The 25304-nt window shown below is 43.9% G+C and overlaps 1 protein-coding gene across 1 annotated transcript; it reads right to left on the reverse strand.

Annotated features, from left to right (window-relative positions):
• Positions 1-35: 35 nt before the first annotated feature.
• Positions 36-25304, reverse strand: rexo1 (REX1, RNA exonuclease 1 homolog). The gene is made up of 16 exons (XM_056277459.1): positions 25077-25304; positions 22751-24645; positions 22430-22531; positions 21809-22028; positions 21396-21544; positions 20482-20619; positions 20056-20188; positions 19464-19592; positions 17388-17528; positions 17109-17222; positions 16878-16951; positions 16375-16485; positions 11977-12092; positions 11548-11686; positions 3957-4077; positions 36-1583 (listed from the first exon to the last, which is right to left on the reverse strand). Exons 1-16 carry the CDS (start codon positions 25264-25266, stop codon positions 1495-1497), a joined length of 3861 nt encoding a protein of 1286 aa, XP_056133434.1. The 5' UTR covers positions 25267-25304; the 3' UTR covers positions 36-1494.

Here is a 25304-nt window from a genome sequence, read left to right on the forward strand (position 1 = left end):
AATTACAACGCAGTTACTGTCAAATCATAACCGATTTTTTTTAATAGAAAAGATAAACCAAAAATGAACAAATAGAAAAGGAATTTACTTACAGCATATTTACAGCACTCAAGTATCTTTTTCAGTCATCATATATGTCACTTTCAACAAAACGACACAGGTTAACCAATATATATTAAATGATAGTTGTGTGCAATTAATAATGGGGGCTAACTTCCACTAGAGTATCTCAACACTACTTAACAGTTTTGCCTTTGTGTGGAGTAATATGTCCAATCTCTGCTATTATGATTCCCATAATTTTGTTTCATGCAGTGCTCAGGACACGAGACAGTGGTAGATACAGTCAACGTTTTGTTTGTGTTATGAAATGCAGTAAATACACCCCCTCAACTTAACCAACTAGGTAGTAGCCGAGACAAAAGGGAAACCAAAGCTACTTCAGGGTCTTCTAATCAAGTATTATAGGATTAATCAGATTTAAGAGCCAACAAAATAACCTTGCTATGAAATATGAACCACAATATACCTGATGTCAGTTAAAATAAAAAAATAAAAAAATGACAAAGTGAGGTGCAAAGTGAAAAAGACAAGTGCATTTAGGTAGCAGTAATGTTAAATAACCTGTATGATATCGATGCACTAAATTTTGCTCAAACAAGAAGTCAATTATCATTATTTGTTGAAAGTCTTTGCATTATGGGGCACCCCGGTGGCTCACCTGGTACAGCACGTATCACATAAGGTTGAGTTCTTACTGCAGTGGCCTGGGTTTGAAATCTGGCCCGGGCCCTTTGCTGCTGTCTCTCCCCTGCCTTTCCTGTCTCTCTCTCTACTATCACTATCCAATAAAGGCAGAAGATGCAAAAAAAAAAAGAAAAAAAAAAGAAGTCTTTGCATTATTACACATGAGGTACTCAGACTTTGGCCCTACATAAGGCAAGGGCAATTCTATAGTGCAAGTTGGGCTGAGAAATCAGCCTGGCATCAATAGTATTATTTGCCATAGTTTATCAGACAATGCCCTAGCATTGTAAGGAAATTTGTAGAGAAGGGATTTTAATTTATGAATTTTTGATGAGACCTCAGGCCTTAGAAGTTACTGCTCAAGCAGTGAAACAAAGATCAACACATAAACACCGTTACTAACAAATTAAAACTGAAAGTCTAAGTCGCAAATAAAAACACTGATTATTCCTGTCCCTATTGCTCTGAATGGAAGGGGATGATAGCTTTCATTTCGAATGGGTAGCACCTTGTCAACATGACAAATTTGAATGTACTGTTACTAGGGTGCCCCCTAAGAACACTAATGGGTTGAACAACCCCCATCTCATCTTTTGCCCCTTAATCTCTATCCCAACCTCACCCTCTTGCCATCAGTACTGGGCTATTAGCCCACTTGCCCCACTCTCATGCCTTTCCCTCTGCAACAGTTAGCCCACATAAAAGCAGAGAGTTGTAATGAGGAAAGTGAAGAGGAGGGGTCAAAGGTCATCTCTTGATTTTTGCATCCTCCTTAATCCTCCAGATCATCAGCTCCATGCAGGCACTCGCGTCTTCACTTGAGTCATGGCCCTCCACTGCAAAGAACACAAAAACACAAGTAAATCACAATCCATTTACACTAAAACGATCAGCTCTGTGTTTGCAAAAAGTGAGGACTATCAGGTGTATGTTGTGTCATCTCTGTTTTTTAGTGACACCTGAGCTATTCTGCCTGCAGCGGCAGACATTAGCAAAAAAGCAATTTTTGTGGCCACCTCAAAGTTGTGGCAAAGTTTGCAGAATGTGGGCTGGGCAGCGAGAAAAGGTGGAATAAGACAGAGGGCTCTGAGCGCAAAGACACTCTACCCTCCACCCTAAAGACTGCTGTATGTTTATTCAGCTGATTATTCTACCGTGAAACAGTTTCAAGCAGTCCTTGGCAATTCTGAGCAATTCAGAAATGTGCCATATTGGTCTACTGTTTAATACATCTCTGCCTTCTGTGCATGCACCCTGGCAACCCATATTTCATTGGCTTGTATGGCCATACACTGATCAGCCAAAACATTAAAACCACCTGAGGCCACTGCCATAAGGGCATACCGTTGCCTTGAAGGGATGTACTTGGTCTGCAACAATGTTTAGGTAGGTAGCAAATCAGAATCATATTTATTGGCCATGTTGGTTTGCACTACATGGAATTTGACTCCGGTTTCGTGGCTCTCTCAGTGTACTTTTTTTTTATGGCATTTTATGCCTTCTTATTAGATAGTGATAGTAGAGAGAGAGACAGGAAAGGCAGGGGAGAGAGAGGGGAGGACATGCAGCAAAGGCCTGAGCCGGTCTCTCAGTGTACTTAACATAGAATAACAACACTACAACACAGCAATCTCAAGACATATACACAAGGATTGATTTGTACAGGTGAAATAAGAGGCGATAAAATGCAGTGGTGCACAGAATATATCAGAAATGCTGAAATAGATGTTAGCAGGTTACTTAACATACATACATGCCTGAGATAGATGGACATGACACAGTGTACCAGTTCAATACAATACAATTGTACTGGACAGTACAATGTGCAGTACAGTATATACAAAATGGTTGGATTTGACAGTGTTAAGTGTTCATTTGAATGACAACCCACGGAAAGAAACTGTTTCTATATCTGGTTGTTTTAGGGTACAGTGCTCTGTAGCATCTACCAGAGGGGAGGAGTTGAAACAGGCTGTGACCAGGGTGGGTCTGCAGTGAGGTTGCCTGCCCATTTCCTGAGTCTGGAGGTGTATAAGTCCTGAATGGAGGGCAGGTTGGCACCAATGGTACATGTCAAAGACATCCACATGAATGCCAGGACCCAAGGTTTTCCAGCAGAACATCGCCCAAAGCATCAGTCACGCTCCAGTGGCTTGCCTTCTTCCCATAGTGCATCCTGGTGCCATCTCTTCCACAGGTAAACAACACACACGCACCCGGCCATCCATATGATGTAAAAGAAAACATGATTCATCAGACCAGGCCACCTTCTTCCATTGCTCCATGGTCCAGTACTGACGCTAACGTGCCAATTTTAGGCAATTTCGGCGGTGGACAGGGGTCATTCATGGGCACTCTGACCAGTGTGCGGCTATGCAGCCCCATATGCAGCAAGTTGTGATGCTCTGTGTTCTGGCACCTGTCTATCACAGCCAGCATTAACTTTTTCAGCAACTTGAGCTACAGAAGCTGTTCTGTGGGATCAAACCAAATGGGCTAGCTTTCACTCCCTACACACATCAATAAGCCTTGGGCACCCCATGATCCTGTCGCCGGTTCATTGGTTGCGCTTTCTTGGACTGGACTGGATTTATATAGCGCTTTTCTAGTCTACTGACCTTTCAAAGCACTTTCCAATGTATGCCTCACATTCACCGATTCTCACACACATTCATACACTGATGGCGGAAGCTGCCATACAAGGCGCCAACCTGCTCATCTGGAGCAGCTAGAGGGTTCAGTGTCTCGCTCAAGAGCACTTCGACATGTTCTCTGGAGGAGCTGGGGATTGAACCAGTGATCTTCCAATTACTAGACGACCCACTCTACCTCCTGAGCCATGCTGCCCCCCTCTTGGACCAGTTTTGGTAGCTACCAACCACAAGACCTGCTGTTTTGGAGATGCTCTGACCCAGTTGCATCACAATTTGGTCCTTGCCAATGTCACTCAGATCTTTATGCTTGCCCATTTTTCCTGCTTCCAACACATCAACTTCAAGTACTGACTGTTCACTTACTGCCTAATATACCCCACCCCTTGACAGGTGCCATTGTAATGAGATAATCAATTTTATTCACTTACCTGTCAGTGGTTTTAATGTTTTGGCTGATTGGTGTTTAATAAAACATTAGAAAAAAGGAGCTAAGGTTACAGATGGAAATCCAAGTATAGTCAACACAATAGCAGCTGTTTTGTATGTTTTTCTCACCACTGTCTTGAATTATGCGTTTCAGGTGATCAGCCATGAGATTCCTCAGGGCACGTTTGTATGGCAAGCCAAGGCGGTGAGGGAAAACGATAGCGGTGTCAACCACCACACTGTGGATTACCTGGTAGTAAGAAAAAAGGAAGACAGACAGAATGAGAGCATTAAACCCTTGTCACACTAGGGCAAATCCCGATAGTGGAACTGATCACAGCCACGGAATCAGCTATCCGTAAAAACAACATCGCGGACCTGGAAGCGGAGCAACTGTGGACGAAAGTTTCAGCCTGCCTCAGCAATGCAAAGGTGCCGCTGTCCAACATCAGTAGAGACAAGAGGAATGCTCTCATGACTCTCAGTAAGGACAATAACATCATCATCCTTCTGACAGACAAAGGCAGATGTACTGTTGTATTAAACCAGAGAGACTATCACAACAAAGTTATGACGTTACTTAGCAACATGAATACTTATGAGCCCCTGAAACGAGATCCAAGCAGTGGTCACAAGAAAAAGGTGATAGATTGTCTGAAGCTGTTAGAACAGGACAATGCTATTGACAGAATATTGTACCAGAGATTATACCCAGGGGAAGCTACACTTAGTCTGTATGGTTTACCCAAGAGACATAAACAGGATGTGCCATTAAGGCCTATTGTTTGTATGATTAACTCAGTGACCCATAACATCTCTTAAATTTCTTGCATCTATTGTGGATAAGGTGAGGGACATCATTATGGAGGAGGATGAAGCAATGGTCTCTTATAATCAAGTATCTCTTCACGTGCGTTCCTGTTGATGAAGCAGTGGAAGTAGTCCATATGCAATTAAAAAACGACCCCACCCTTAGCAATAGGACCCCCCTAATACTGACCAATTGGGTCTGCTCTGGAATGTGTCTTCAGCCCATGTACTTCTCATACAGGGGACAGTACTATAGGCAGAGGCAAGAGTGTGCTATGGGTTCCCCCAGTCTCACTTAGAGTGGCCAACTTGTACATGGAGGAAGTGGAAAAGAGGACTCTCATGTGCTATCCAGCAACACCACCCAGCCATTGTCAAAGAAGGTTGAATCAGTTCATCTGGATACAATGTTTACGTTCTTCGGTCTAAACTGACTGCAGGTATCCCCACCCTTATTAACAATACAATTGCATAATGACAGAAACCAATGATCAGTTTCAAATGCAAATATGGGCATGACCATTAACTAGAGTTTCAATGGCCATGTGTACTATTCAGAGGATTTGGGAATGTTTGCAATCACAGCATTGTAAGATGGCAACAGATGTAACACCCCACCGGTTCAGGGATGGTCGTTCCCTCTTCACATAGATGGCCTCTTTGACTCCCTGTTCAAACCAGTGTTCCTCCCTATCAAGGATGTGCACATCCTCATACCTTGAAAGAGTGGCCACTGGCCTGTAGATGGTGTAGACTGCAGAGTCCTGGCCTGACACGTTAGCTCTCCTGTGTTGAGCCATTCTCTTGGACAGCATCTGTTTTGTTTCTCCAATGTACAAGTCACGGCAATCATCCTGGCACTTAACAGCATACATACATACAATTGCTCTGTTTGTGCCAGGGGACCCGATCCTTGGGGTGGACCAACTTCTGGTGCAGTGTGCTTTGGGGTTTGACCATTGAGAAGGGGCAGAATAAAGCAGGAGTACATCTGTCGCCATCTTACAATGCTGTGACTGCAAACATTCCCAAATCCTCGGTGAATAGAAAACATGGCCACTGTAACTCTGGTTAATGGTCACACCCATATTTGCACATGAAACTGGTCATTGTCTGTGAATAGCGGACTAGCTTGGTCTAGTCAGAAAGGCACGAACTGATGAAGCCTCTTGGATGAGAGGCGAAACATCTTCACGGATATATACCAAGTCCAGTTGCACTTGATTCAACTCCTTTGGAGAAACTGGTCATTGGTTCCAGTCATTATGCAACTGTATTGTTTACAGAGGTGGGGATACCTGCAGTCAGTTTAGACTGAAGAGTCAGTTACATGGTTGAAGAAACCTATTTGTCAATTAACGTTGTATCCAGATGAGCTGATTCAACCTTCTTTGATTTTCTTACCTGAATTATTGAACATGCATAAAGACGCCCAGCCATTGGTTCAGATTTGTGGATGACACTTGGGTTAAAATCAAATCTCAGAACCTCAAAGAAGGTCGACAGAAAAGTTGAGACGCGTATTTTCAAAAGACCGTGTCTCAGTTGCTTTCTAACTCCAAAACAAGCTGTGCCAGAAGTTGGTCCACCCCAAGGATTGGGTCCCCTGGCACAAACAGAGCAATATAGTGTACGCTGTTAAGTGCCAGGGGGATTGCCATGACATGTACATCGGGGAAACCAAACAGATGCTGGCCAGAAGAATGACACAACACAGGAGAGCTAACACGTCAGGCCAGGACTCTACAGTCTACACCCATCTACAGGCCGGTGGCCACTCTTTCAAGGATGAGGATGTGCACATCCTTGATAGGGAGGAACACTGGTTTGAACGGGGAGTCAAATGCCCCTTTTCCACTACATGGTACCGCTCAACTCAACTCGACTTTTTCAGTAACTGTTACCACTTTTCTGGTACCACCTTTGTCAAGGTTCCAAAAAAACTGGAGCGGGTACCAAAATCTATCCAGACCAGTTACAAAACGACACTCTGCGGGTCGAGTTGAGCTGAGCTGGTACCATGTAGTGGAAAAGGGGCAAAAGAGGCCATCTATGTAAAGAGCGAACGATCATCCCTTGGGGGCCAAAGAGTACATCTGTCACCATTTTACAATGCTGTGATTGCAAACATTCCTAAATCCACTGTGAATAGTACACATGGCCATTGTAACTCCAATTAATGGTCACGACTATTTTCATATGAAACTGATAATTTGTTTCAGTCGTTATGCAACTGTACTACTTGTAAGGGTGGGGGGGGTAGCTGTAGTCAGTTTAGACTGAAGAGGTCACTTAGATGACTGATAAAACGTTTCTGTCAATAAACGTTGTATCCAAAGGAACTGTTCCAACTTTCTTTGATTAAACCCCAGGTTTTTAATATTATCAGCCCTTAACAAAAACAGAATTTAGTCTTTAATCCTTGTAACAAGGTCAAAGAAAACATCTATTCTTTTAGATGGTAGGGGCCTATTAGAACGAGTTTGTGAACTTTATTTAACATTATAGTTGCATACTCGTACATTTCACTATGTATGCTCCAGCTCTTATAACTGTGTGTACCATACATATCTGTGTTATGTTATGCTGTGTTATATCAATAATAACAGGGTTCCAGCACTATGTGCTTGGACCCCTGATGATAGCTAACAGAGGTAACATTTTAACATTTGTAACTACAAAAGGAAAAAGAATAATGGCCTCGTTATGTTACTGTTAGTTTAAGAGTTACATAATTAACTATTCAACAAGCCCCCGGTTGAGCGCCGCCGTGTTGGGAGTTCTCCCAGCAGAATGAGAGAGGGTCGCCTCTATATGACTGCGGGTCGCTGGGAGAAAGGCTCTGACTGTTGTGTGTGCTTATGCACCGAATAGCAGTTTGGAGTATCCAGCCTTCTTGGAGTCTCTGGGTGGTATCCTAGATAGGGTTCTGCCTGGGGACTCTATAGTTCTGCTGGGGGACTTTCAACGCTCATGTGGGCAATAATGGAGAAACCTGGAGGGGTGTGATTGGGAGGAACGGCCTCCCCAATCAGAACCCGAGTGGTGGATTTTTATTGGACTTATGTGCGAGTCATGGATTGGCCATAACAAACAACATGTCCAAATATAAGGTAGTTCATAAGGGTACTTGGTACCAAAACACCCTAGGCTGAAGATCGATGATAGACTTTGTGGTCGTATCATCAGATCTGCGGCCATATGTTTGGACACTCGGGTGAAGAGAGGAGCAGAGCTGTCAACTGGGCATCACCTGGTGGTGAGTTGGATCAGATGGCGGGGAAAGCTGCTGGACAGACCTGGCAAACCCAAACGTGTAGTGAGGGTGAACTGGGAACATCTGGTGGAGGCCCCTGTCCGTGAGGTCTTCAACTCCAACCCCTGGAAGAAGTTCTCATGTAACCCGAGGGAGGCTGGGGACATGGAGTCTGAGTGGGTTGTGTTCAAAGCCTCTACTGCAGATGAGACAGGTAGGAGCTGTGGTCATAAGGTCATCGGTGCCTGTCGAGGTGGCAACCTAAGAACCCACTGGTGGACACCGGTGGTGAGGGAAGCTGTCAGGGCTGAAGAGGGAGGCCTTTCAGGCTTGGTTGGCCCAGGGGGCTCCTGAAACAGCAGACTGGTACTGGGAGGCCAGAAGGGCTGTGGCTTCGGTGGTCATGGAAGCAAAAACTTGGGTGTGGGAGGAGTTCGTCAAGGCTATGGAGGAGGACTTTCGGTTGGCCTCAAGGAAGTTCTGGCAAACCATCTGGCAACTCAGGAAGGGGAAGCAGGGCCTGACTTAGGCTGTGTTCAGCCGGGAGGGGAACTGCTGACCCGGACTGGGGATGTTGTCGGGCGGTAGAAAGAACACTTTGAGGAGCGCCTGAACCCGGCTACCATGTCGTCAGTGGAGGATGTAGCGTCTGACGACTCAGGGGAAACCCCACCCGTATCCCTGGCAGAGGTCTCTGAGGTTGTTAAGAAGCTCCTTGGTCGCAAGGCACCGGGTGTGGATGAGATTTGCCCTGAGATGCTGAAGGCTCTGGACATTGTTGGACTGTCTTGGCTGACATGCCTCTTTAGTGTCACGTGGAGGTCAGGGACAGTACCTGTGGAGTGGCCAACTGGGCTGGTGGTTCCAATATCTAAAAAGGGGACCGGAGGGTGTGCTCCAATTATCAGGGCATCACATTGCTCAGCCTCCCTGGGAAAGTATACTCTAAGGTGCTGGAAAGGAGGCTCAGACCAGTTGTCGAACCTCGGATCCAGGAGGAACAATGTGGATTCCGTCCTGGCCATGGAATAACTGACCAACTCTTTACCCTTGCGGAATGGCTGAGGGAGGCATGGGAGTTTGATCAGCCAGTCTAAATGTGTTTTGTGGACTTGGAGAAGGCTTATGACTGTGTACCCTGGGTGGGGTACTGTGGGAGTATGGGGTCCCAGGGCAGCCTACAAGCCATCCAGTCCTTGTATAAACAAAGTGAGAGCTGTGTCCAAGGTTGTCCCTTGTCTCCGATTCTGTTTGTGATAGTCATGGACAAGATCTCAAGGCGCAGCCAAGGTGAGGAGTGTGTCCATTTTGGGAACCTTAGAATTGCATCTCTGCTCTTCACAAATGATGTGGTTTTGTTGGCTTCATCAGAACGCGACCTCCAGTGCGAACTGGGGCAGTTTGCAGCTGAGTGTGAAATGGCCGGGATGAGAGTCAGCACCTCCAAGTCTGAGGCGATGGTTCGCTACTGGAAAACAGTGGATTGTTCCCTCCGGGTTGGGGATGAGTTGTTGCCTCAAGTGAAGGAGTTCAAGTATCTCGGGATCTTGTTCACGAGTGAGGGTAGGATGGAGTGGGAGATTGACAGGCAGATTGGTGCAGCATCAGCAGTAATGCGGATGTTGCAATACCAGACCATTGTGATGAAAAGGGAGCTGAGCGGGAAGGCAAAGCTCTCAATTTTACCAGTCAATCTTCGTTCCAACCCTCACCTATGGTCATGAGCTTTGGGTAGTAATCGAAAGGGTACAGACACAAGCGGCTGAAATGAGTTTCCTCTGTAGGGTGTCTGGGCTCAGCCTTAGAGATAGGGTGAGGAGCTCAGACATCCGGAGATAGCGCGGAGTAGAGCCGCTGCTCCTTTGTGTCGAAAGGAGCCAATTGAGGTGGTTCGGGCATCTGATTAGGATGCCTCCTGGGTGTCTTCCTTTGGAGGTTTACCTGGCACGGCCAACTGGGAGGAGACCCCGGGGTAGACCCAGAACTCGGACTACATGTCCAATCTGGCCTGGGAACGCCTTGGGATCCCCCAGAAGGAGCTGGGGGGCATTGCTAGGGAGAGGGACGTCTGGAGTGCCCTACTTAGCTTGCTGCAACCGTGACCTGACCCCAGAGAAGCGGCTGATGATGAGATGAGATGAGATGAGATGAGATGTTCAACAATGTGTCTATGAGTGGGGACTGAAGAGGTCACTTAGATAAGTGATGAAACATATCTGTCAATAAACGTTGCATCCAGATGAACTGATTCAACCCTCTTTGATATGAGTGCGTAGTTTTCACACAAATTTTAGGGATACAAAATTACTATTAGAAATGTTTAAATGCACCGGAGTATAATGGTATTGTCTCTCCTCAGCATATTACACTTGATTAGATTCTGAGGTGAAGCGTTGAGGGAAAAAATGACTTAAAATATGCTTGTAGGAAAGATTTAAAAAAAAGAAAAAGAAAAAAAGCTTGCTTTTGGGTGAGGCTACTCTGATTTGAGAAGACCTACTAACTGTAGGGTCCAAGGACAGAGGGTGTCGTAAGTCGTATATTGTTGTGTGTTGTACCGATTGTAAAGCTCTTCTGGACTACCTTGTAATTTGGGCTATACAAGTAAACCGAACTTGAATTTAGTGAGCTATAAAAAAAGGTAGAGCTGGAGGACACTGCTGATTTATCATTGTTACAGCTCTTTGCAGAGAAAAATATAGTCCAGTCTGATTTCAAAAAGTTAAATTCATGGTAGGGAACAAAGAATCCATTATGAAGTAGGATGTTACCTCCAGAAAAGTACAGATAAGTACACTTTGTGAACCTTTAAAGCTGCAGTTGGTAACTCTGGAGAAAAGAACAAGAGAGAGAGATTTCGAGGGATTTTGAACACAAACACCAACACTCCCTCCCCTCCTGCTCCTTCTCAATCCCCACCCTTCCTCAGGTAGCCCTTCCCCCAAACAAATCTCAGGCTCATTCATGTGAGTTCATTTTTAACGGTAGTAGTTCGGTAGAAATGTTTTTTTTTTTTTACAAGAACGGTATTTTTTTGTAACTTTTTTTTGTTGCTTGAAGTTGCTGGCAACGGAGGAATTGGAAATTTACTAGGAGTCAATTCCAACTCTGCCTGAGCTTCGTTGTCCGCCATTGTTATGGATTTCTTGCGAACACTCAGGAAACTCAGACAGCAACATGACTGACAAGAAGTAGGGACAGCCCCTCAACCTATCAGGGTGGAGAGGCCAGAGAGAGGCCCTGATTGGTCAAAGCTCACGGGAGCAGTAGCATTTTCCGATTCCTGAATACAGAGGCAGGGGATAACACTGAGATCCCGATTTATTCTCAGACCACTTATATTACTGATAGCTAAAAGGGTATTATGGCATTTTTACCCAATAAAACACAAAAAAAGTTACCAACTGCACCTTTAAGTGAAAATAACTGAACTGAGGAGGAAAAAAAAAACTGCACTGCTGTTTATTACATAAAGGTATACATTCAACTGGCACTTTATGGGCGTAATAAAGGCTGGAGAGAGGAGGAAGAGCAGTTGGCATATACAAGAAAATTGTAGAGAATTCCTTGAAAGCTTCATCCCCAATCTACAAATAATCAACTCTTTAGGGGTAAATGAAGCCTGAACTAAGAGCCACAATGTGTAAGTAGTACCTTTAGAGCCAAGAGGTCACTCTCCAGACTGTGTCCTACAAGGATAGACTCTGCGCTGAACATATTAAGCAACACTGCCTGAACATCTCTCAGGGTGATGGTGGTGCTCTCCAGATCCTCCTTCGTCACCCCTGAAAACCTATATAAGTTGATACACGATATGCAGATTTTAGAAAATTGGGAGTTTATGTTTTTGTTTCAAAGATAATTTTTATGGAATTCCAACCTTAGTGGATGGTATAAATGTGTAGAATTAAATGAAGAAAGGGAAAGAGACAGCAACAGGCAACACATTTTTTTAACTAGATTTGAACATACATCGAATCTACTGACACCTGCTATACCATCAGAATGCTTCTGTTTGTGTGTGTGTGTTTTAAACTGCGCTTCTAGCACAAGGACATTGGGATCAAGTTGCATAACTCTCACCGTGTGTTGTAGTCAACCACTTTGCTGTAAGGTTTGACAAACGTGTCATAAATGACTTTCAGGTCAGAGTTGATGACAGTCACCCTGGTCAGCTCCAGGCCCAGCTTAGTGTAGCACTGTTTTAAATGAGGTGAAAAAAGAAAGAATGTTGTAGTGAATTTGAGGGGAGGTGGGACCAAAACAGAGGCTGGACTCATGACACATAGCAGTACAACGATGTGTAGTGAACGGAGCAAGTCCTTATTTGTCATTATTCAGCAGTATTCAAATAGGGGCTTGTGAGCCAACAGGGGTCCTTGAGGTGATCATTCCAAAGTGAAATTCCATTTCATTATTATTTCATGTACTAGTTAGCATAATAATATCATGTACTGAGGGAGCTATTAATCGCTCTCACTTTCTCCACCACAACTACACATGGTATTGCACCATTCTGGATTATCCAAAGGAACTGCATTGAGTGCAACTGGACTTGGTATATATCCGTGAAGACGTTTCGCCTCTCATCCAAGAGGCTTCATCAGTTCGTGCCTTTCTGACTAGACCAAGCTAGTCTGACTGGCTGGTGATGAAACTCAAGATATTTATCCTCTTTGAAGACGTTATCAGAGCTAAAGATTTCCATGGCTCTTTGTGTTCCGATGTGTAGCAACACCCGTCGTTATCAGAGGTATTGATATGCGTGGCTGTTTTTTGTTTTCCGATGTTCAGCAACGCCCGTCGTTATCAGCGCTATTGATATGCGTGGCTCTTTGTGATCCGATGTTAAGCAGCGACGGTCGTTGGGGGTGTTAGTTTTGACTTTGTTAGTGCTCCATTCAGTGGTCATGAGTCGTTGGAGCCGTTAGTGATCGACTGTTGTTCTTGGAGGCTAAGCTTCTCGAGTCTCCTGGGTAGAGATTAAAGGACAGCATTGTAAGGGGGACATAGGTGGTGTCACAGACCTCCTTCTCTGTTGAGGGATGGTTTTTCCAGTTTCGCATAGATGGCTTCCTTCACCCCTCTTTCAAACCATCTATCTTCCCTGTCCAAAATGTGTACGCTGCTGTCCTCGAAGGAGTGTGTCTTCTCCTTTAGGTGTAGATAGACTGCTGAGTCTTGTCCTGAGGAGTTTGGCCTTCTGTGTTGGGCCATCCGTTTGTGTAGTGGTTGTTGGGTTTCTCCTATGTATAGGTCAGTGCAATCCTCATTGCATTGTACAGCATACACCAGATTGCTTTTTTGGGTGTGTGGTACACGGTCTTTGGGATGAACCAGTCTTTGTCGGGGTGTGTTGCTGGGTTTGAAGTAACAAACACCGGGATGCGGTGTTTGTTAAAAATTCTCCCGAGTTTCTCGGAGACCCGAGAAACATACGGGATGACTATGTTATTCCTTCTGTTCCTCTTCTCCGCATCGCTCACCCGGTTGGTCTTTTTGGAACGTGTTGCAGTTTTCACAAAGGTCCAACTGGGGTAGCCGCAGGTTTTTAAAGCTCCCTTCAGGTGTTTGTGTTCTTCCCATTGGGCCGGAGTGCTGCTGGGCACATTGTCAGTTCTGTGTTGCACAGTTCTGATGATGCTCAGTTTGTGTTCCAGAGGGTGGTGTGAGTCGAAAAGTAGATATTGCTCTGTGTGTGTAGGTTTCCTGTAAACCCCAATGTGGAGGCTCCTGTCTTCCCCAATATGGACGTCACAGTCCAAGAAGGGCAAACTGTTGTTCTTTACATCTTCCCTTGTGGACTTAATGTTCTTGTCCACTGAGTTGATGTGTTTGGTAAACGCTTGCACCGCTTGTGTTTGGATTTTGACCCATGTGTCGTCCACATATCTGAACCAGTGGCTCAGAGGTGTTCCTCTGAAGGAGTTCAGGGCCCTGTGTTCTACCTCTTCCATATACTATAAGTTGGCCACAATGGGAGATACTGGTGAGCCCATTGCACAGCCGTGTTTCTGTCTGTAAAACTGGCCCCTGAATTGAAAATATGTAGTGTCAGGCAAAGGTCCAGTAGTTGGCAAATCTGGTCTGGGCTGAGGTTGGTCCTATCGTGGAGGGTGTCGTCCCGTAGCAAACATTGCCTCACAGTTTCCAAAGCCTCCATGGTTGGGATGCAGGTGAATAATGAGGTCACGTCGTAGGATACCATGGTTTCATTCGGTTCCAGTTTTACGCCTTGGACCTTGTTCACAAAGTCAATGGAGTTTTGGATATGGTGAGGTGTTTCGCCCACTAAAGGGGTCAAGATGTTGGCTATATGTTTGGCAATGTTGTACGTGACCGAGTTTATGCTGCTGACGATGGGCCTGAGGGAGGTTCCATCTTTATGGATCTTAGGGAGTCCATATATGCATGGAATGTTATCTTGTGGGTAGAGACGGTGGTATTGTATCCGGTCAATGGTTCCTCCTTTCTGTAGTTTCTGTAGGTATTCTATTATTCTCCTTTTGTAACCACTAGTTGGATCGCGTCTCAGAGGTTCATAGGTGTCGGTGTTGCTGAGTAATGACGTGATCTTGGCGTGGTAGTCTGTTGTGTTGAGGATAATCGTGCATCTCCCCTTATCTGCTGGAAGGATAGTGATGTTTTCATCCATGCTCAGGGCGGTCACGGCTTTCTTTTCCTCCATGGTTAGGTTGGAAGGAGGGAGTTTCACATTGGACAGAGCTGCCGATACCTTTAACCTAAGCTGTTCCACCTCGGTTTCCGTTAGATTGTTTTTCCTTATATCTGATTGTGTGCATGTGATGAGGTCAACTATAGGTAGTTGTTTGGGTGTCATGGCGAAGTTAAGTCCTTTGGCTAAGACCTCCTTCTCTGATTGGGTAAGTACCTTGTCTGACAGATTCTTGATCCATCTGTTCTGCGTTCCGTTTTGTGTGGGATGGTCTGTCTTTTGTCTCCAGGTAAGTATATCTGCTTGGCTAGTGTTGTTGGTTCGTCACTGTAAGTTTTGAAACTTCCTTGTCTGCCTTTCTTTGGTCTTGTGGTGTTGAGATAGTTGGGCTTTCTTGGTGAAATCAGTGATCCTCTCAAAGACTGCACCAGGCAAGTGGGATGTTATTTACTGGAGTAGTTGGTCAGATTTCTCCTTCAGCCCTTCAATAGTGAAATGGACCTGTCTCACACTTTCATTCAGGAGTTGATTCTGTGCCTTCTCTATGATTCTGTCTGCTCTATGTCCTTTCATTGTGGTACACAGGCGCAGGCTAGTGGGTATGAGCCTGTGTTGTCTGCATCTCAGATTGAATTGCAAGTGGTTTCTGTAGTCTACAATCTTCCGAGCCATCCTTTCATATTCCCTCACCATTTTAAGGGTGTCAGACCCAAATTGTTCTGCAACATGTCTGTGAATGTTCTCATTCATCCAGGTCATGGTTATCCAAAGGAATTGAATTGAGTGCAACTGGACTTGGTATATATCCGTGAAGACGTTTCGCCTCTCATCCAAGAGGCTTCATCAGTTCGTGCCTTTCTGACTATACCAAGCTAGTCTGACTGGCTGGTGATAAAACTCAGATATTTATCCTCTTTGGAGTCGTTATCAGAGCTAACGATGTCCATGGCTCTTTGTGTTCCGATGTGTAGTAACGCCCGTCGTTATCAGAGGTATTGATATACGTGGCTGTTTTTTGTTTTCCGATGTTTAGCAATGCCCATCGTTATCAGAGCTATTGATATGCGTGGCTCTTTGTGATCCGATGTTAAGCAGCGACGGTTGTTGGAGGTGTTAGTTTCAACTTCGTTAGTGCTCCACTCAGTGGTCATGAGTCGTTGGAGCCGTTAGTGACCGACTGTTGTTCTTGGAGGCTAAGCTTCTTGAGTCTCAAAGGTCAACAGAGGAGGTCTGCGACACCACCTATCTCCCACTTACAATGTCGTCCTTTCATCTCTACTCAGGAGACTAACACTAACTAACACCCCAAACGACCGTTGCTGCTTAACATCGAATCACAAAGAGCCACGCATATCAATAGCTCTGATAACAATGGGCGTTGCTAAACATTGGAAAACAAAAAACAGCCACGTATATCAATACCCCTGATAACGATGGGCGTTGCTACACATCGGAACACAAAGAGCCATGGACATCGTTAGCTCTGATAACGACTCCAAATAGGATAAATATCTGAGTTTCATCACCAGCCAGTCAGACTAGCTTGGTCTAGTCAGAAAGGCACGAACTGATGAAGCCTCTTGGATGAGAGGCGAAACGTCTTCATGGATATACTATACCAAGTCCAGTTGCACTCAGTTCAATTCCTTTGGATAACCATGACCTGGATGAAGGAGAACATTCACAGACACCATTCTGGATTAAAATCAAATCGACAATTAAGGAGATTTTCTAGAATGATTGTTCGGGGCTCAATTTGCATCTACTTAAGAGTGATTTTAATGGGAAAGTCTCTTGTGACTCACCATCTCACAGTCCAGGGCGTATACGCCTCCATTGCCATCTGGTGGTAGAGACTTACTGAAGGTCATCACATAGCCATCAATTGACTCTTTACGTCCATCCTGAACATGTTGCTGAAGTAATACGAGAAGTTAAAATCAGAGTCCAGCGATGTGATCAGTGAAACAGATGAGCAGTGGTATAAATCCTGTATACCACACTTACTATGTTCTACACTACTCTGCTATAAAGAAGCCTATATTAGGAAGCCACATTTTTGGAAAAAAACAAAATAAATTATGCTGACTTGTCTTAAAAAAAAGTGGATAAGCTGAAGACAAACGCTGAGCAAAAAAAGAAAAAGACTAAGTATTTCAGCTGTTGCTTCGGGAAAGGCATCACTGTCAACCTTTTCACTGTTGCCTCAAAACAGAATGTTAATGACCTTCTGAGAAAATGCTATGGTACCAAGCACCTTGGCTGTCATATCATTTCAATGTACCAAGGACTGTCTTGGAGTTTTTACCTTGGCAACCTGGCAGCCTGGAGAACCTACTGCCCCGGAGCAGCAGCTGTAGCTGGTCTCCCAACCTCCAGCCGCTAAAAGGAAAGAAAATGAAAAAGGATGACATAAAATGAGGGATGTTAATAAAGAGGGAGTAAGCAAAACCAAGATGAAGTCCGATATAGGTTTTGCATTTTTATTCTGCTCAAACGATCCACTGACAATGATAAAAAATATTATGCAAAACCTCACCTTTATGTCTGCGTAAGCGTCCCCAGTGATGGTTACATTCCTCCTTGCGCACACAGTCGCCACTGACATTGATCTTGTACTCTGCCCCGCATCGACAGCATACCTTTGTGAATGCTAAGAACACATTACAGGGTTGTCAACATTAGCTTAAACGAATCTTTCTGATGCGAGAGATGCACAACTTAAAAAAATAAAAAAATAAAGCGAATCTTGTGTGGACCGGGGCTTAGAAATAAAATTTTCATAAATAGGCTAGATCTTTGTCATTTAATAACTCACAATCTGTGATGCTTTTTTTCTCTGGGAGGTTGTGGATCACAGCCCTGCCGGCAGACTCTGGGCTCACTCTGGGATAGCCATGCTCCTGGAGCTGCTCCTCTGTCAACAGGTACGCTTTCAGCTTCCTGTACAGTGCGGCCCCTTCAGAGACATCAACCAATCAGTCAAATGTTCCCTTGAAATGAATGCATTCAAAACACGTACTGTATACAAATGATCTAGGGTGACAAAAACACGAGCAGGGAACTGAGATGGTGGGAGATGTTTTCATCCTTGTTCACCCAGACAAGTAGATTGAACCACACTTTCTAATGTCAAGTCATGTACTGTTGGCAACAGGCAGTTCCAAGCTAACTGTTCAATCAGCCTGGAATGAAAAACCTTGCTAAAGTAACTTTCTATAGGGAATCAAACCTCTGAAATGCCTGTTATGTGACAGTTTCTCAAACTAGTGTGCCACCTGGCTGCCCTTTCAGATTCGCATAGTCAATTCATGCACTGTCAATGTTAGGTGAGAATGAACCAGTCCAGTATTGTGGACATGGTCAAACTGACTTCAGGTCATGGGGGCAAGTTCATTGTAAATGAGACCAACAATAATTTTACAAGTATGAATGGCCTAACTGTTGCTGGGAAAGCTATCCTCCTCATGAAGTATGGGAAATGGACAACAGGCTGAACAAGACAGAGAACTTCCTTGCAAAAAAAATCCTCTGCAATTGTCTCTTGCTGAATTTATAAAATCTGTATAAGCAATGTGATGAAGCCAGCACAAGAGGAACAGGGCACAATGAAGGAGAACCAGAATGCCAGGAATAAAGGAAATAAACAAAATTAAATGGCAAAAGTAAAGTAACAGTCTTTATCCATGCTCAATAATCCAGGTAAGAAAGTCACAGAAAGTTGAATCAGTTCATTCGGACACGTTTATTGAGAGAAACAATTCATCTAAGTAACTTCTTCAGTCTAAACTGACTGCAGGTATCACCACCCTTATAAACAATATAGTGGCCTAACAACCAAAAACAACGATCGGTTTCATATGCAAATTGCCATGACCATTAACTATTGTTTCAATGGCAATGTGTACTATTCACAGAGGATTTAGGATTGGTTGCAATCACAGCATTGTAAGATGGCGACAGATGTACTCTTACCCCCCCCCCCTTGGTTCAGGGATGGTCGTTCCCTCTTCACATACACTAGATGGCCTCTTTGACTCCCCATTCAAGCCAGAGTTCCTTCCTATTAAGGATGTGCACATCCTCATCCTTGAGTGGCCACTGGCCTGTAGATGGGTGTAGACTGCGGAGTCCTGGCCTGATGTGTTAGCTCTTCTGTGTTGTGCCATTCTCTTGGCCAGCGTCTGTTTAGTTTCCCCAATGTATAAGTCATGGCAATCCTCCTGTCACTTAACAGCGTACACTATATTGCTCCGTTTGTGCCGGGGGACCTGATCGTTGGGGTGGACCAATTTCTGGCACAACGTGTTTTGGGGTTTGAAAGCAGCTGAGACGCAGTGTTTGGAAAATATGCGTTTCAACTTTTCCCACTCCCACCACATACAAAATCACCACTAGTTTACACTTAGGCAGCTGTTGTCCTTCTATCTTTGATCAGCTGGTGCACAGTTTATCTTCCTGGCTTTGACAAGCCTGGAAGATGCCCAAAGTACATCGCCCAGAGTACATCTGTCTCCCTCTGTGATTGCAATCATTCCCAAATCCTCTGTGAATAGTACACACTGCCACTGAAACTCTAGTTAATGGTCACGGCAATTTGCGTATGAAATCGATCGTTTTCAGTCATTAGCCACTGTATTGTTTATAAGGGTGGGAATACCTGTGGTAAATTGAGACTGAAGAGGTCACTTAGATGAGTGATGAAATGTTCTCTCTCAATAAACGTTGTGTCCAGATGAACTGATTCTATTTTCTGTGATAAACTAATGGTCACAAAATATATGAAATCCTGAAATGAGGAGAGGACTATTAGGACTACGGCTGAGGCATGCTGTAGGCTCTATGGATTACTGTGAACTTGATATCTCCGTCTTCATTCCTCTGTCCTCCTCACCAGTAAGTTTCTCCTCCTGCTGTTTGCCCATCCTGTTGATGGTAAAGCTGGTGGTGGCAGCCAAACGACCCCCCAGAACTTCCTCATGGGACTGGGCTCTTCTGTTAGCTAATCCTGGGGCTTGTCTGTCTGTTAAGGAACATGTAAAAATCAAATATTATATAGAATATAAAAAATATATTATGTATTTTTATACCATGGTCACAGACAGTACTTGTTTCTGATTGGCTGGAGTGTGTGCATTAATCATATAATGCAAATATATGGCTCAAAAACGTTTAACAAAAAATGTGCGAATGTTTTTATTTTAATTCTTTGGTGAAGTATAAACTGGATAATCCATGACAAGGTGTGCATTAAAATCCTTTAATGCACACCTGGTCGTGGATTATCACTTACTTAGCACTGGACCGAACATACCATTACAGCTTTGTTCTGCACAACTCCCTCTCATATATACAGCAACATATGTAATGGAATACACCACGTATGGATATATCACAACCATCACAACAGTCACATGTTAAATGTTGGTGTATGTTAGCTGAGCATCAAATATAAGCAATTGATTTTTTTTTTGTCTGATTATGACGTGACATACTGGTGGAAGGCAAAGAAGAACAGCCGATTTTGCTGCGGAGCTTCTTCAAGGTGTTGACGGCCACATTGAGGTAGATGTTTTTACTACTACTGCGCTCATATACCATCTTCTCCTCATCCAGGGCCTGTAAAATAATAGTCACAGCAATGTAACTTTTGCAACCCCAAATTATTCTACTACAACACTTACTCCCCCTGATAAATCTGCTAAATGCCCGTAACGTAAATATCAATGTTACACTTGCATGCTACAATCATGAACAGCAAACCAAATTCAAACCTCATCCAAATTATAACATAATTTGCATTTAAAATCTACTTCATTGTGTTAAGACAAATAAAAAGATGCCTTGTTCCTTGAACAGCTAGCAGAGGTTAGGCAACAGCTGCTGCCAAGTCTTTTTTCCTCCACACATACCATCTTAAAGGCAGCTTCCTCCGAAGGGCAGAATTTGACACATTCATCTATGAAGTTGTTGAGGTAGCGCTGGCGAATGTTGGTGGGCACCTTGGCCCCAAATTCAGTAGGGATGACTGGGCGTTTCATCGAAGTACTCTGTCAGGGGAAACAGACCGCGAGAGAGCGGAAGAAAAAGACAAAGAGAGAATCTTTACTGTGCGGCATCAACGGCATTCAGCAAACTGTTTTTTGCAGCTTTTTTCCCATAAAGACGTTACAAGAAAGACAACGACAAAACCAATAACCCTCGGTTTGGAATAATGAGTGAACCTCTGCTGGTTATTACCTGTGCTATTTATCTGCATACCTTTATCATTAAGGGTATGCTGATAAGTGCACAAAAGCCACAAAAGATCATGAAGGGGGAGGTAATAAGAAGGGAAATGAGAATTTCCAGGAGAGAAATGGACAAATCAGACAATGAGAATGAGCCTGAAATCTTAAAAATTTGTAAATGACAACTTGATAAATTTCAATATCATGTTAATAATAATAATAATAATAATAATAATTTTACTTATATAGCACTTTTCTAGAACAATGTTACAAAGTGCTTCACAAAAAAAAGACAAAACCAGACAAGAATAAGAGTAAGATCAAATGACAGTAAAAATAAAAACAGTAAAATCAAAAATAAATATCAAATATTTGTAAAAGCTTCCATAAGAAGAAAAGTTTTGAGACGAGATTTAAAAGAAGCTAGAGACTTAGTTCGTCTTAGCTCAACAGGAAGAGAGTTCCACAGTGTGGGGGCTCTAACAGCAAAAGCCCGATCACCCTTTGTAACCAACTGAGCCCTGGGAATAACTAGCATTAACTGATAAAGCCAGAGTTTTGTTTGCATGTCTATGAAAAGGTGGGATGTTACCTACCTTCATGGTAGGAGTGTGGGCAATCCTCTTTTGTATGAGTGTGGTGGAGGTCTTGGACATGATACCAGCTGAGGTCTGGGCCTTGACAGACAGATGGGCTGTGAGAGTTTTGCTGGGGAGTAACACTCGGCTAGCAGTGGGCTTGGCATCTGCGTGGTCAAGTCACACACATATAGTTCTATCTTTAGTCTTATAAAGTAGATTTTAATGTTGTGAAAGATTGATTGAAAACCCACGGAAAAGATGAGCAGCTTAGAATACTGTTAGTAGGACAACACACACACAAACAGGAAATAAAAGGGGAGGAACTTAAAGAGAAAGTTTAATTAGAAATGAAAATGATGTGTCCATAACAATAAAATGTTTAAACTCGTTTGTATGACGCATACAGTAGAATACAGACGCATTAATACCAGACTTGGAAGTGGATGATGCCAGTGGGCTGGGACGGTGTGCTATTCTCTTCCTCTCTCCAGAAAAGCCCGGGCTGGAGCTCGGGGAGGCAGAGGCCGTCTTGACTGCAGCAGCAAGCTGGGCGGCCTGCTGCTGGGCTATCTGCATACGTTGGTAGCAGATCTCCTGGGCTGTGGGTCTCCTGTACGGCCGTACCACCATCTTGCTATTTGCATCAGTCTGTCAAAATGGAGACGTTTATTTAAGAGAGGCTTCTGTGTTTACACAGTCATTTCTACCTCTATGGAGAAAGTATAATCTTGAAAACACAGGGAACTAATCAATTAATTGACTACCTATTTTACAAATGTATGTGACACGTGTAAGGAAAAGTTGTTGAAAGCACCCCAAAACTAGCATGCTGAGTAAATAATATTTTTTGACTATTCAAACTTTAAAGGTTTTCTGCCCGGTGATTTTTTTTTTTTATTATTCCAACAGGTGATTGGAACCAACTATCTTGTGATTTTGGGTTATACAAAAAAAACATGATACTGGATAGATATAATTTTGGTGATTTCTGCTATGGCTACATCTTTAAATGATGCTAGAATAGAATTAAGTCAAGCTGGCAAACTCACATTTCCTTTGGCAGCAAAATGGGAGACTCTCTTCTTCTGGCCAGGGTAGAGAGTGGTTAAAGTGTGCTCAGTGCTTTCCTCCTCCTCTGAATCTCTGGAGGGCTTAAAAGCAATATGCATCAATATTAATTCACCTCCTAAAAACTGGCATTTCAAACAATGCCCCTTAATGAGAAGGCAGCTGATCAAACTGGCAAACTGTAATATATTAAGGGGATGAAACAAAATATATAAAGTAGCTAAAATAGAGTGCTATATCACAGTGACACGGATTAGATTTTATGACAGATGTCCTGAAAAAAATTGGTAATGTAGCGATACCTGTTTAGCTTGCCTTCCCTTGTCTTCCTTCTTAACATCCCTGGATTCATTGAAGATTCGTAAACACTCTTCCATGGGGTCTGAGTCAAAGTCCACATCCGCCTGGAGAATGGACAGGTCCACGCCACCATCTGCCTCGTCGTGATCTGTCCTACCGTCCCCAACACCCCAGCCCCCTTCGTCTTCGGAAGAGGACTGTGTTAGCACTGAGGTTATCCTCTTATACTGTCTTCGTCTCTGTAAAGCATCAGCCACTTTCCTAACAAGCACCTTCTCGGCTTCATTATCATCATCACCAACCTCACCCTCTAGCGCGTCAACCTCCTCTGGGCTCTCATCCCCAAATAGGTCGGCATGGCTCAGACTCGGCGTTCGCCGTTTGTCCTTCACTGTTCCTTTCTCTCCTGATGAGCTGCTGTGCTTCTTCACCCTGTCTTTACTGCTCACAGAACTACCTTTATTATAGCTGCTACTGCCAGTAAAACTGCTTTTCTTTATGTCCTTCTCTCTTCTAATGGTATCAAGTTTACCATTTCTGTGTTGGTCCTTGTGCCGACCATGCTCCTTTTCTTTGTTCAACATCTTGGATTTCTTGCTTTCCCCTTTTCCATTTTGGCCATCTTTCTCTCGTTTATTTGACTCACTTTTTAACTTTTCCACAGTTTTGATTTTCCTGTCACTTCTCTTCTCTTCTCCATGCTCCCTCAGCACTTTATCCGCTGATTTTTCCTTGACCTTGCTTTTCCTGTCATCTAATTTTCCCTCACTCTTGCAGTCATTCTTTTCAGAGTCATGGCTTGATTTCTTTGTCAGTTGTTTGTCCTTACTGCTGCTGTTGGTACAACTGCCACCTTTAACACTAGATCCTCTGTCCACTCCCTTCTCAACTTTATGCACCTTCTCAGACTTGCCATTCTTTCCTTGACTGGATCTAGAGGCTACTTTCTTATCTAGGTCTTTTTGCCGACCGAGTTCCCGACTGTCCAGGTCCCTCATCACCTCTGCCTGCTCCCTAGACTCTTCTTTACTCCTGTGTGTCAGAGCACTCAGTGTCCCCTCTTCCCTCTCTTTTTTCCCTGTCCCGACAGCATCATCAGTTGACCTGCTATTGCCTTTTCTCTGTTGGAGGGAACTAAGTGATGTGGGTCTATATTGTGTTCCAGAGCTCTCTTCATCAGAGTCAGAAATAGTGTAATACTTTTGCGTGTCTACAACCTGTTGCCGTGGCTTTTTCACCATTGGTACATATTCCTCATCTGTTGATGATCTCCCCGTTCCAGTTAATTTATGCATTTTGCTGCTCTCCATCTTTGCAGCCTGTGTACTCTGTTCCCTCTTGTGCTTTCCAGTAATTCGGGCTGAGTAGTTGGAGAGGGGGTCATATTCCATATCAGTAGATGGTTTACAATTGTCTAGGCTGTATTTACACTTAGAGGAGTTATTAGAATAAGGGCTGGAAGGAGGGAAGGTGAGATGGGGTGTATGAGTCCTAGGTGCAGGTTTTTTTATAGAAGTGGGGACATATTCCATTGAATTAGCATGGTTCCCCTGGATGTCTGAATCCAGCGTGTACTTGCTGCAGCAAGGAGTGGGATTATATTCTGTCGGTGTCATCTGATAATTCCCAGGATCATAAACCAACTGGGAAGTTGCTGCCACTGGATTCGGTCTTTTAATAACATCCACAGCAGAACTGGTGATGGAGCTAGGGTCATATTCTTCATCCCCAATCTGTGAAAGCTTCCGCTTCTCCCGCTCCACCTCACTACGAACCTCCTCGATGGCACGGTTGACCAGCTCCAGAGCACCAATGATATCACCTGAGGCAGACTGCTCTCCATTCTGCTGCTCCTCAGGTCTTACAACCTCTGGGTTGTATGGATCATAGCCTTGCTCTGCAGAGACACACGACAATGCTTACAAGACACTAATTACATCCCAGCACAAATGAAGTAGACTATACCAATTTTGTAAAAGGATAATGGTAACAAAAAACATAACTAAACTAAAACTAAAGAAGACATCGCAGAAAAAAATTACGTAGACTTGGGTTATAATGGTAAATATTTCCGGTGACCGAGCTAACTGGCAGAACTTTAGTACATATTGTTATGCAAACTGGGCTAAACTATGCGATTAACAACACAATGGCGCAACATTTACACCTCGTATAATGCAGTAAACAGGAAACCACTACACTACGTGATGGCAGTGCCTGCTGACATTTCTCAGAAAACGAGACCTGGTTACACAAACTCCGCTCCAAATACGCCATCATTAGCTCAACCGGACGACAGACAAAATCCGGATGAAAACACAAAAGTACCACTTTGCTTGGAGTGACATTTTCTCTCCTTTCGAACATCGCCTGCTGCTTCATAGGACGCACGTCTCTGTTGGCTGTGTCTGAAGTGACAGTATGGTCTGTTGCACCCATTTTTGTCGCCTTTGCCTTCGCAGTATTCGCTGTAAAATGGACAGTCAATCCCTCGGAAGAAACCGGTGGATCTCAGCATGATCTCGAAATGTTTCTCTCATACCCGAGGGCACGCGT

Source organism: Lampris incognitus, chromosome 3 (assembly GCF_029633865.1).
Source record: "Lampris incognitus isolate fLamInc1 chromosome 3, fLamInc1.hap2, whole genome shotgun sequence".
NCBI classification, from domain to species: Eukaryota; Metazoa; Chordata; class Actinopteri; order Lampriformes; family Lampridae; genus Lampris; species Lampris incognitus.

What these genes read in the sequence shown, in the direction of transcription:
- rexo1 (XM_056277459.1), bottom strand. Translation starts at nt 25,266, where the DNA reads ATGCTGAGATCCACCGGTTTCTTCCGAGGGATTGACTGTCCATTTTAC. An exon ending in AGGAAGCTGCCTTTAAGATG is followed by an intron (nt 20,189 to 20,481) that starts GTATGTGTGGAG and finishes ATTATTTTACAG; the next exon opens with GCCCTGGATGAGGAGAAGAT. An exon ending in GAAAAAAAGCATCACAGATT is followed by an intron (nt 17,223 to 17,387) that starts GTGAGTTATTAA and finishes ATGTGTTCTTAG; the next exon opens with CATTCACAAAGGTATGCTGT.